The sequence below is a fragment of the Amblyomma americanum genome, chromosome 5, assembly GCF_052857255.1.
Source record: "Amblyomma americanum isolate KBUSLIRL-KWMA chromosome 5, ASM5285725v1, whole genome shotgun sequence".
Classification (NCBI taxonomy): Eukaryota; Metazoa; Arthropoda; class Arachnida; order Ixodida; family Ixodidae; genus Amblyomma; species Amblyomma americanum.
In genome coordinates this window covers 56,088,139-56,101,754 of record NC_135501.1, presented here as the reverse complement: position 1 = coordinate 56,101,754, position 13,616 = coordinate 56,088,139, and the positions used below count along the sequence as shown (strand labels likewise).

The 13,616-nt window shown below is 45.5% G+C and overlaps 1 protein-coding gene across 1 annotated transcript; it reads right to left on the bottom strand.

Annotated features, from left to right (window-relative positions):
* Positions 1-402: 402 nt before the first annotated feature.
* LOC144132453 (uncharacterized) lies at positions 403-12,154 on the bottom strand. The gene is made up of 5 exons (XM_077664865.1): positions 11,858-12,154; positions 8,112-8,263; positions 3,853-3,920; positions 2,028-2,114; positions 403-565 (listed from the first exon to the last, which is right to left on the bottom strand). The coding sequence occupies exons 1-5, from the start codon at positions 11,954-11,956 to the stop codon at positions 435-437; spliced, it is 537 nt and encodes a 178-aa protein (XP_077520991.1). The 5' UTR covers positions 11,957-12,154; the 3' UTR covers positions 403-434.
* Between the last annotated feature and the right edge of the window lie 1,462 nt (positions 12,155-13,616).

Genomic DNA, 13,616 nt, shown 5'->3' with positions numbered 1-13,616 from the left:
CCCTGCTTTCTCGTTTCTCTTGCTACGTCTGGCACTTTGCGGGCCTATCTTATATGGATGGATGAGTGACCGTTCGTGACCTTGAGGCCAAATGGTCGCGCGCGTGGCGCTGCAACCCTAGACGCACACCTCATTACTGTTTTCGCTGCCTGACTACTGACAGTTATTTAACTCTCTGACTGGCATCAGAGTTTCGTAATATCTTAACTTCCGCTAATATATGCATTCCCACCACAATGAACGGCCAGTGATTTTTTTGTTCAGGACCTGAATATCCAATTTCAGCATTTGATACCGACCGCTGCCAACCGAGATTACTAATTTACTTCAATGCTCTCTATTATTTGGCGATGCGAGATACAATAGGCAAACCACACACAAAAGAAAAACTTCTGCGAGGAGTTGGACGTGCGCAGACGCTTCATGGGCTTATTTTAATCATCTTCATCTTTACAGAGGTCCCTGTCAATTAGCGGGACCCTAACGTCGCAAGTCTCTTCGTATTTGTCGAGGCAGTGCCTGGGTACGTTGTGCTTGAAGTTTTTCTTCACCCAGAGTGTGCAGTCTGGAAAAAAGGATGGGAAGTGCGAAGTTTCGGTTAACCCTTAGTCTTCGTAGAGTTACATAAAGAAAATGTAGTCAACCGTATAACCCCGCTAAGATACAGAAAGTTAAAACGTAGCAGACCACTTACTAAGCAAGGGATAAAAAACGGGTTTGTTTTTCTAACTTGAGAGGGCCGCTAGGGGCACCTAAACTGCCTTGTACTTTAATTTTCTTTTCGATTGGAGAACAACAATTTGTGGAATTTATGGAAATGCGTCGCACAGCATTTGGTCACAAATAATCGACAGCATTTTCGAAGCGGCTCTTTACAATTTGCACCGACAAAGTAAGGCCCGCTCTATTTCTTTATTTCTCTATTTTCTTCTGTGCATGCCAAACTTTCTGCCTCTATGCTTTTCGAACTCCGCGCGATAAGGTAGCGGTTCTACAGAAGGCAATATAGCGTATTTTGAAATTCATCTTGAACTTCAGTGCTTTTGCACAATATTGCTTACAAAACGATCAATATCCATTTTGTGGCCGTAGTAGGGTTGAACCGTTTGTTTACGTGTGCTTATGTTTCAGAAATAAATTACTGTATTCTTGCGTCGCGTTTGGGGCTGAGCAATTTTGACAACACATGAAAATTGAATGCGAATTGTCCTTGGCTGCATGAATGTGAGTGCCACGAAACCTCGATGGCCTCAAACGTTTTAAGACGTGCTCAGGAGCTCACTTTCTGCCTCTTCGACATTGGCTGTTATTGTTACCGCGACCGGAAGGGACGGGAACAGGTCCGTGGACAGGCGTCTTGGGACACGCAAGAGTGAGGGCCTTGTTCGACGAAATGAATCCAGTTCCAGAACTATATTTTTCTTTTGCAGAACAAAACGACCTTGAGTGGCATTCCCACACATAAGGAGTGCAATTACACTACAGATGAGAAAATCCTCGGAGCAGCAAGTGTGTTGCATTAATACTAAGGGCGTTACCCCACCGAATGAAAGCACGAACATAATTATAACATGGGCAGCGCCGGTCCAAAGCACCTGGAAGCTAATTGTATATCTCACGTCAGTGCTCGGTATTCCATGAGAACAGCTTAGGGACAGACGATAATGGTTAAAAGCATGCACAAAAATTGCTGAAACTGCCCATATGTTGTGCACAAAATTGCATCCACGTTCCATCCTTCTTGTTTTTAGAGCGAGAATGGCACTACTGTAAAACTGATTAATTAGGTTCGCAGAAGGGATAAAAGATCAGATATAAGCTTCGAGTGTTTTACGCAATGTTATTAATTTGCGAATCAGTCGCATGACTGTACCTTTCTATTTATCTCTTCACTTATACGCGCCTATGCTTTGGTGCGCATACGAAAACGTAGTCTGCGTTTTACTCTCTTGCAGTGCACGCTTCACTCCCGTCGCAATGTTTCTCTTCTGCGCTATGACTGTCCGAAGTCGATGTACAAAACTTACGGTCACTGCCATCGTAGGGAGACTGAGTGATGGCGCAAGTCCTGTAGTCGCTGTACCGGTAGTAAGCAGTGTGCGCGTTCGCAGTGTCTGCAAAGAAACCAAAGTGAAAGGCGCACATATCAAAGAGACGTCTCGAAGAGAACGAGATAATTTTTTATTTCAGTTCGGCATGCTATAGCGTAGTTTCTCTGTGTAGTAGGGGGCTACTGGACACGTCAATCATTTTCAGACTACGCGAAGCAACGAGGCCAGAGTAACGAGGTGTTGTGTTCTGCTTACTCAATCAGTACCGATAAACTGTGGGCAAGAGCATTTTTTAACGGCACATAGATTATGAACACATTTATTTATATTTACTTTACTATAACAATCATATCCGCAGATCTTCCCTTCGGCAGGCGTGCATTTTCTTGCCGTTAACTCTTTTGCTATCGTCAAAAACGTTCCTCATTGGTTCTCTATGGCAGTCGTAACTACTGCCTTCGAGCGACGGACAAACTATAAAATAGAGATTTTGCTACACGTCAAAAGAATCAGTGTTTACCTCCAATTTTTCCATAACGTTGCCCTGTAATGTTCGACCGTTGACTCAGAATTAAATTAACGTCCAAGAATCCTGGACTTGTCGTTGTTTCGCGACTTTGCAGGCAAACGAACGAAATGCACCAACTAGCCCGCCAGAAGAGCCTTCTGGAGAGTGCTTACTTTAACGATGGCTTTTCATTCCCGCACAACCGGGAAGCACGTATTGGTTCCAGGACAATACGAAATCTGGTAATTTAAAGAATAGCAGATGATTTAATGGCCTGTCTCTAACTATCGATGAGAGGCAGGCTCGTTGTATAATTATTATCTGGAGGGATAATAAAAAAAGTGGTAGAACTAAACTCAGCGGACTAGCGCATTAATCAGCGTTAGCTGATTGCCAGTAGCAGCTGAAGGTGTTGAGTGGTTCAACCTTCCGGAACGACCGCTTCGTGATGCACAGCTAGGCCGGAAACGCCGCCGACGGCATTGCTCTCTTTTTCGTGCATCGTCTTCTGGGGCAGAGCAAACGGTGCGAACACCCTTGGAACCTCAGTACAGCTTAGAGCTCATTGCTAAGAGAGGTAATTTTTTTTTCGACTCTGCCCTCTCGCGTACTTAATTGTCTCAGTGCGTACTTCATTGTCTCAGGGCATTAGTTGCTGCAGTGCCTCACAGGTTGGCCCCAAGATACTCGCTCGAACAATGAGAGATGCAGAGCACGCTGAGAGAGCAAACGAATGCCCGCTTGATATTTACTCACAAGGCGTAGGAGGCTGCTTTCATCCGAGAGTAACCTCTTTCTATATTGCGCAGCTAGCCAGTGTCGTTTATATCGCCCCGATTATGATAAAAATCTCCACTTAATATCTATGATGATCGTGGTGTGACAAACATGCTCATATCATGACAGTAACTGTTCACCATCCACTTCAGTACAAGGTGGAAAGTGCAGCGTCGCTTCTGAGACTGCGTCAGGTTTTGGCCGAACAGTAAAAAAGATTGCTGCTACTGGAAGTTATGCAATATGTATTAGTGTGGGTACGTAAAATAGAACCACCGACACTCACGAAGCGCTGCAAGCACTCATAGACAAGAAAGTTTTCGCGTTTTCTCTGCGCAGCTTCATGTGGATAACCCTGTCTACAGAGCCGTATCTGGAGCGCTGCGAGGACTGGTTAAATGTAACGTTTTCACTGGAATATATCTGTATTCAGCATAGTCACACCAGGCGTACCTACATTATATGAAAGAGAAAAAGAGGGTGACAGCGAGCGAGAGAAATGAAAAAGATAATCACCGTTATTCACGACAAAAGTGCCTTGGCCCGGAGTTCCTCCAAACGATATGTCAAAAGGCACGTCTTTCCTGGAATAGCAAAAACAAAACATTGCAGCATAAATGGTGGTGGAAAAGCGTCGCCAAGGAGACACGTAAGGCGGGTTCACACTGGCCAGTCGTGGAAGTCGCGCTACATGTTTAAATCGATTTGCTGCGCCCCCTCCTCGCTTTTGTAGTGCTTCGGAAACCGTGATTAATTGCCTGAAATCGGTCGCGCGACGTATGAGACTCGCCAGTGCGAATCCGCCTGTAATGAAAAATGTCGCTCTAATGCAAACTGGGCGCCAATACAAAGGTTAGCTAGTAGCCACAGCGTGCCGAGGAAGACACGTCAAGAGCTAAAAATAAGCAAGACAATTAGCAATTCTTCAAGGTAAAATGTAGGAATTAAAAGGAAAGCTTCGTTGCATCGAGTGCCACTGAATGCAGCACTCTTGCGCGTGATTCTCCACTCAATAAATTTCTTGTGAGGTATTTTAAAACAATTTTTAATGCATTTCCATATAAATACGACAGCCAGCTACCCTGTATTCAGTGACGTGCGCTTTCGTGTGATATCACGTACCTTGTGTTTCTTTCTGCGGAAAAACAAAATATAAAGATTAGGCACCACGCCAAATTTGTGCAATGTGATTAAGTGTCCGTAACTTAAAATCTCTGCTTTTGTTTCTCTCACAGGAAGGAATTAATTTTTGTTTACAGCCCGTACTTAGCCTTCAGCTCTTCATGACACTGGGTGTCGCGTTCGTGGTCTGCATATTTTTATTTTTATTCAGAATTTGGTTTCTGGATGATCAATTCGCTTCCTTTGCGGATATTTAAGCGTAAGCTCCTGCAGATGCCTACTTTCCCTCTCTGTTAGTTGTCACACCTACGGCTTCTCAACTCCTAACAGCGGCACTGAAAACTTTTTTATGAAATTAGACATCCGAAAAGAAAAAAACATCCAAAAGTTTTGATTGCTCTTAACATTCACCATGGAGGACGCGACGAATATGAAAACGCAAGCAGAAGGTTAATATTTATGACGCCCACATTCGACAGCCTTTCACCTCCACAGTGTGCTAAAGGCAGCGCAGTAGGAGAGTGCAACCAATTTAAACATTTTCTCTAGATGGATGCCAGTTAAAAAAGGTGGAACAAAGAAACTTAGTCCCTAAAACGAAGACTGATTAAAGAAAACAAAAGCTTAATTAAGGGATTCTGGTTGTCCTCATATACACAACTTTAAGAGTCATGTTTGATCTGCTAAGAATAAGTTGTAAAAAAACCATAAAAACCAACTAAACAATTCTGACATAATATAATTTCTTTTTTTTCAGCGAAGTTTCGTTTGTTTTCTTGTCAAGATGAGTGTGCGAGTCTTTTCTTTAGTGATTTCGTGCCATTCTTAAAGGCTGCCTTAATTTATGGTGTACTGTAATATCTGTGCTGTAATACTGACGTTTTATTCAACTATTTTATTTGTTATCATGCTGTTTTATTATTCAGAACTTCTGTGTTGCGCACTGTTGTGTACATTGTTTTGGGGAACTGCGACCTGGTCAGGCTTCACCTCCTTTCGTCACAGTTCCCTCATTCATGTTTGAAAGAAATAAATGTCAACCTCAAATGCCAAACGACCACCGGCATCCAAGAAAAGTAAAAGGCGCAATTGGAAACTGCATCGTTCGGAAGAAGAGCGTTGGACAGAAAGCTGTCTTGGTCAGTGATGTAGACATCTGTCTGGTACAATCCAAGCGCGCAGCGGAACTTCCTTCTTTTCCGTGAAGCCTTCACTCCTGCTCAAGGTCATGGCTGAAGGTCAGTGGCTCAGCGCTCGCTGGAATTGCATCATGAGCGAATTTTAAAACCCACCCGCACCTCGTGTGTGGCCACACTCTACGAGGCTGGAACCTGGCGAGTTTCTAAAAGTTGGGTTTCGTAGGTGAACCTTAAAGCTTTTTAGGCGTTACTTTTTGGAGCGCGGCTCTTAAGCGCCTGTTCATGGGCTTAGCCGCGTCCCGCCACACGACTCTGAACGTCCGCCTGCCGCGGCACGCACAGCCTGAGGAGCCATGAATTTAAATGAAATTAAATTGATTTTGGGGCAAGGAAATTGCGCAGTATCTGTCTCACATATCGGCGGACATCTGAACCGCGTCGTAAGGGAAGGGATGAAGGAGAGAGTGAAAGAAGAAAGGAAGAAAGAGGTGCCCTAGTGGAGGGCTCCGGAATAATTTCGACCACCTGGGGATCTTCGACGTGCACTGACAAAGCACAGCACAGGGGCGCCTTTTGCCTTTCGCCTCAATCGAAACGCGGCCGCCACGGTCGGGTTCGAACCCGGGTACTCCGGATCAGTAGCTGAGCGCCCTAACCACTGAGCCACCGCGGGGGGTAGGTGCCATGCCGCTACACCGGATATCCTGGACCTGTAGTACCAGCACCGACGGTCACTGCGCGTTCGCTTGCGAAATTCCCTCCCCATCCCATTCCTCCCACCCCACTCCACGCAAAGCAATCCACCCGCAAAAGGGTGGCAGAAGATTTTATCCACCCCCCCCCCCTCCCCACACACACACGTAGCCACAAGTAGTAGCAGTACGCGCACCGACGCGCTCCCTCCTCGCGTAGAGGTAGAGCGATGGCGTAGAGGTAGAGCATCCACCTCGCGTGCAAGACGACCGGGGTTCGAATCCCTGTGCCGCGCAATTCCCCACCGGGTTTGAAAAAAGTAAACGCGTGTCGATGGAATTGCATTACCAGGCCTGGGGTGCGGCCTGATATCGGAGACCCGAACCGACAACGCACTCCCTCAGCAGAACAGGACTTGGCCACCCTGGTGTATTACTTGGACACAACCTTCTATGAACAAAAGGACGGGGTTAATAGGAGAGCCATGGCAGAAGCTTTTGCCCAGCAGTGGGTGCAGTCAGGCTGATGATGATGCTGTGAAATGTGTTCCACGCGATATATGTCCGCTTCGGCCACGCTATTCGCAGCGTTGTCTTCCTAGTATAAACTGCCGTCTTATATAATACAATACAAAATAGTCTCAGCCAGTTCTTTTTTGCTAATGAGCGGCGCAACCAGTGAAAATGATTCGTCTGCCGCTGCTAGGCCAGCTGCCCGAGCAGAGGACCAGGGCCGCCGACGCCAAAATTCTGAGGCTCCTCACTACCGCCGAGAGGGCTCTGCCTTTCCCGACGCCGAAGCAGATTACTTGAAAAAAGAGTGTGTGTGGAAAATATAGAGTGCTTTATAACAGTACATGCATGCACGCATCTCTCAAAATCTTTACACCAATATATAAAAAAATCATAACAGCAACTCAGCTGTGCTTTAAATTCGCATTAGAAAGCATCGCAATCCTCCTTAGAATTTTTTTTTTTAATTTCGCTTAGGTCGTTTTAGTAGCCTGCTTCAAAATCTAAACATAATCCTATCAGTTGGTCGTCAGCTGCCGGGACGTCGGCATTTTCTGCACCACTGACAGAACTTGTATCTTGACAGGAGAAGATGGTCCTATAGCAATGGGAGAAGAAATTCTCTTCCGACCGATTTTGTCAGCGAGCACTAGAAGTTTTTTGCCTCTTGGCATAATAGTTTTTTCTCCTATTTTTCAACAGGGTACAAGAAGTGCTCAAGTTAGAGCCATGAGATGAAGCTATGCTTTGTTGCCCCTCTGCACCAGTAAAAGGCGACACCACAATCACCTAGTCATGCTTCCCTACAGAAGAAAAACAAATATGCAAAAAAGAGCATCAATGCTGTTTATCTTTGTTTGTTAAATTCCAGCCATTGAGTGTGGAAATAGCGATGGACCCTGTACATCCAAAATATGGCAAACACCGCACTCAAGTTGCACGTTTCGGAGTTCGAACATCACTTCTTTGCCGGTCCACTGCAAATTAAACTTCGCCGATTCGTTTGCCACCACTCCGAACCCTTTCCGCCATACGGTTGGACCACAATTTTATCTCGGCCCGCTCAGATGATACATGCACAGGGAGTTAACCGGCCGCTGTGGCGGCCCGACGACTGCGCGCGCGCGGTCACGTGAGGGGGGGGGGGGGGGGGGTCTCATTTAGCACGATGCTGCAGCAATTTGATCCCATGACAGGCCGCCAACTTGAAATCTCGGACGGACAAGAAACTTTCGAATGCGGGTAATCGGAGTTCACGCTCTTAAAAGAAAAAGGGCCTACAGCGGCGCATCAACACCGCGCTACGCACCTTCGGTGGCCACTATGTGCTTTGAGGTGCCATATGTATGTGGCTGTCTTCGCCTCAGCGTCGAAACGAGTCCGCGTGGCACTGAGGCACTTGAAGGAGGTGTGGTTGTTTGATGTAAAGACGGCAACGACATGGCGCAAAGCGCCGAACATCTGTTATGGAAGGAGAAAGCAAAGGTGAATATAAATGAGATTGCCTCTATAATCCTGCCGCTGAAATTTCAATGGGTAGAGTTCACTGCAAAAGGATTCAGTTTCGAGAGACTAGAATTCATTAGCATTTGCCACGGAAGCAGGCTTTCGTGGGAAAAAAAGGTGACCAGACACCATGACGCAGACCGCTCTAGTCTTGCATTCAGCGCTGGAGCAAAGGGAGGTTCAAAGTGGGTAAGAAAGTGAATACAGGGCAAGGTTTGTTCGCATTCCGCATGTGCGCCGTATTGATCTCCTCAGAGTTACCAGACAGGAATGTTACTGCGTAATATATACAATTGAGAGCTCTTATGGATTGGCAGACAGGGTGAGCGCACTCCCAAAAAGGCCTGAATATACACATTAAGACAGCCAATTTTCAAGATCCGACAACACTTGCGGGAGTTTGTTGGCAAGCTTTGAGATGGCAAGGGCCGAGTCGGCACTTAATTGCTTCTCCCAGCTTGCCCTCGCTTGATCACTTTGAATGTGGAAGCAAAATCGTTTAGCGTTCAACGCTATGAGAGCTGTGTATACGGCACGACAGAAACTTTGGAATGAGCTGCGAAATTAACCTCCGCCATCGCGCCTCAGACTAACGAAGCCTTCTCACGTCGTCTCCTAGGCTGAGTCCCTTCGATTAAGGAGCTTCAGGCCAATGAGGGTCAAATGCAGAAACCACGAAAGAAATTCTCCGGAACATTAAGGTAAACGTTTTGTTAAAAGCCCTTTGCATTTTAAGTTCAACAAAGATAAACACCGGAGGTCTTCAATTAGGTATATCTCTTTTATTCCTTTTTGCTTATATGTCTGTGCGTCTTCAACATATTCGGTCATTGCTTTAGCTGGACCTCGAGAATTTTCAATCAATTTTGAAAAGAGCGCGAAGTACATGACGTAAACATTATCTCTGTTTAATTTGCTGTTGTCGCTTTGAGCGACAAGCAACATTAAGCTGTAGTATCCGAAGTGAAAATAACCCACAAAATGAGGCGGGTGGAAGCATCACTTCTGCACAAACAAGGTCATTAGAGGACGGAACAGCCTCTCAAATATATATGTATAGAAATGAGCAGAGTGTTTTTTTTCACCATAGACATGATTGGCACCAGCCAGATTCGGCACTATTCTATCTTCTATCTTCAGTTTTTCCTTTCGCGCACTATGTAGTTGCCACCATTGCACCAGTAAATAACAATTTTCAGTTGCGCTTCTATAAGTGCGATTCCCGCAAATCAGATGCCGGGTAAACGTTACACGCCCGCCGCCCGATGTTCCCGATGTTGCTACAAATGCACATGCCAGGTGCTGGCTCAGGGAAGACAAACAGCAGTACCAAGCGTAAAAACAGTATCTGAAGTTAAACTGATGTGGTATGTTGTTAAACACAGGGTCAACGTATACATTATTAGGGAAGTTAGTATAGGCTCACGATGAAAAGAACTACCAGAAAAAGAAACATGGTGAAGAAGGGACAGGAAGCCTAAAATGCTTGTGTCCTTTCTTTATCATGCGCTACTTTTCTAGTTGAATTTTTAGTTGGTCCAGAAGCGAAGTCTCTGAACGCAAAGCAGTGCAGCGTTTACTTTATGAGCGCGGAAGAAAACATACAGGACATTCTTCACAATAGGGCCATTCCTATTGAGTAGTACTAGTAGTATGTGGCTAGATAAAGAAAGAGAAGCAAAGTACAAGGTGGAAAGAACATACACGCCTCGCGGCCACCGCGCGAATCGACGTGACGACGCCAACGGCTACTTCGAAGCCCTCCATTCCTGCGGCAGCTTTCCCAGGCGATATTGCATTGTCAAGCGCACATATCCTGCTTATGAATGAAGTTCTCGGCAATGAAAAAAGATAAGCGCAAATTGAGGAGCCAGGATATTAGCTGACGCGAAAAAGACGGCTAGAGTACAGCACTGCCCTTCTCTCGTGTCATGAGCCTCCACGGTAATGGAAACCTGGGGCACTATTCCGCACCTGTCCAGTGTCCATTTGCCCCACCTGTCATTAGTCTCTTAAATATGCTCGCGGCTTTCAAGTGACTGCTGATGCGACACGACGATAGGTGGTTGGCAACCGGACTTCATTTTTGCCTACCGTAGCCATCCTTCGCAACAATAGACACGGGAACAGACCATGCGTCGTTATTCGAGTGAAATAAAATAAGACAAAGAAAGAAAAAATACACAAAAAACGATCAAAAAAGCCATGAAATAAAATGTAGAAAAAGTAAAATAAAGAAAAAAATGCATCGGAATTAGCTTCCATTGAAGGCGATTTCCCGCCAGTGGTGAACTGCGGTCGCCAACTACTCAATGGTCGCGTCGCCTCCCACACATCAGCTGCAAATCCGCGAGTATATCTCCGTCACCAATAACCAAGGACGATATGGCCAATGGACAATTGTAGAATGCGGTCCCTGGGGCCGTATTCAATACGAATTCATCGTCCGTTTTCACTTTCATTTGGCGTGACAGCCTGACGGCAGCATGATGCGAAAGCAGCAAGCGCCCAATCACGGAAATCAAAGCCTATCGAGTCCCCCGTGCCGACGATAGCCTTTTCCAATCACCGCACTAACCAGCTCACTATCGGATGCGAAATGCTTGGTGCGAAATGGTAACGGCCGATCGCCAATGACCCTGTGGTTCGATCGCTTCCCATGGGTGCTTGAACGCGGCTACGTGACTGAACAACAGTGACCAATCTTGGAGGATCAAATTTTTGCCAAAACCTTTGGCTTATGTTTTAATGGCCAAATTGCTGACGAAAACGAAAACAGCATTTTCAAACGCAACGTAAATGTAGGTAAAGCAGGTTTAAAGCCCTTTTATGAAAAATGGGTTGTAACTTGCAATGCGGAATTACCAACGAGGGCTTTTCACTAAGCGTATTTTCTCTGGAGCTGGGCAGCCCCGCATGACCTTAAACCACTGCAATTGCTCATTATGGCTTTCAGGGGATTGGCCGAGAAAAATGGCGGCAGGGTTTCTACTTTAACGCCAGTCCAGAAGGCAACTAAACGGTCACTCTGATAATAGACCAAATCTTTCTAACAAAACCGGTTTTGCGTTCAAAATTGTGGGGGTTCCAAGAAAAAATTAATTTTCATTCGTACGTTCACATAGGATGTGCACTTATATTGAAATAATTCCAGTATTGTGCGTTGCTACATGGTCCTCAATCATTCAGTCCGTAGTTAAATATTTCTAGGGCATCAATTACATGAGTTGGAATTAAGTAGCACAAATGATACCAATTTAGCTTCCAGATCTAACTCACTGCATTTTAATCCCTTCTCTGCTTGTCATGTCTACAGGCAACAACAATGTAATGATTGTCAAATTTTCTGGCACACCTATCAAACAGTATGCTATACGTGCTCCTTTTGTGAACACTGGCCAACAAGCAGTCCCAGGAGATACCCCTAAAATATTAATGAGGGATTCCCCTACCTCCTCTGCAAAGTTGCTGCATGGCAGCCGGTCTTTCTTTGGATTGAGAGAGTTGTGAAGGAAGGTGTCATCCAATTTCGAATGTTCGGTTACTCACCCTTGTACTGTCCGTATGTTCGCGACCGAGGTTATTCTCCCGGTCGGCCACTGCCAGGACGAATAGGACGAAGCATAGCGAGTGGTTCAACCAAGTCATGTTGACAAAGTAAGACCGACCGTTCTTGGTCGACTCAACTGGGGTGCACCACTAATGGTCGAGTCGGTGCTCTGCCTGCTCTTTTGAGGCTGTCCACCACGCTTTGCTAAGGCGAGGGAGAAGATGTAGCTGACAGTACTGCAGCCTGGCTGTCGCACTAAAGAAAAAACAAGTCGGGACACGAGGCGCTCCCCTTTTGGTCACATAAAAGTGTCTTGACCCGGGCCCCCTCTTCACATGGCGCGTATCATTGAAACGCTCTTTCCTGTTGTTAAGGGAGGAGTAAATCCAGACAACAGCAATATACTCTCTCTCAATGCGTTGCTGATACAGCATGGTACGGGTTAGTGCCCCTACTGAGTGGTTTCCTATCGCCACCGGTATCGATCCACTTAAAATAGACGCGTCAGGACTGGAGGCTGGAGTGCCTCCAAAGCATGCCCCCACTGATGCTGCGTCCTCCATCTCTCAAGACGAAATAAGCAGAAACCCTTTTAGTCTTTTATTATCGTGCTTGTCTGGTTTTTATCTGCTATCTACTAAAAGCAAATAATTGCATGACTACAGTGTCGCATATGTGTGTGTGAGGCTCCGCCACTGCGGAAGGGCACCCCTCCTTTTGTTTCACATTGCAGATCGTTTTTGTCGAAGTCAGGCTTGCGCTTTATCTTCGGCATTTGCCAACAACCCAGAAGCTCGTATCACGGGCAATTGCCTTTCTGCGTGATGATCTTGCTTCCGCAAGCAAAATTCTATCATTCACAAAATACGTAAAACGATGAGCCTGTAAGCAGCTCATCCCCATTTTGCAAAAAAACATAACAATAAATCTTAAGCGCTCTTGTGCATTTTTGAAAGCTGGGCACTTCACTGGTTGCACCTTACTAAAGAGCTATTTACAGCGTATGCATAAATTATTTGAGACGTGTGCGTAAGCTTCTGGCAGTCGTAGAACCCACCAATAATCTCACATTGGTGCAGCGTCAGCTCCCGTCAGTTTGTCGTGATCGACTGTTCATATTTTACGACATGACAGATGAATGATGGAACCAATAAAGGCGACAAGCATTGCAGGCAGGCCATAGGTGGGTATTAGCACGGAAGCAGTATTCTGATGGGTAAACCCCGAGCGGGATCTCGCTATGTTTGTGGGTTCGTGCCATGAGCAAGATCTCGAGATGTATGCGGGCTTTTTCCAAGAGTACAGCAACAGCTACATAGCAACCACAGCGGGAACAACGCTCCAGTGTAGTTGTGACATGATGCCAACATATGATGCCAAGTCCATGACCACTCATGACCCACTGTAACCTGAAAGAAAATAAAAGGAAAGGGGAAAAATAAAAGAACAGAAAGGAGAAACGAAAAAAAACGAAGAAAAGATTTAAAAATAAAACTAACAAAAATAAAAATATTTTATGAAAGAAGTGGAAAGAAAAATTAAAAGAAAGACAATAAAAAAGAAAAAACTTGAGGAGTGCTTAACCACGTGTGCTTCATTTCGATAAAAATGTGCGTACACAATGATAGTAAGGCATTATAAAGCGAACAATTAAGCAACAAGACAAGCCAAGAGTATGCAATTCTGCTTTCGCGCGTTTATAGAATTTAGAAACACATTCACGGTCATATGATTATACTGTTTGCCTCCAAAATATTT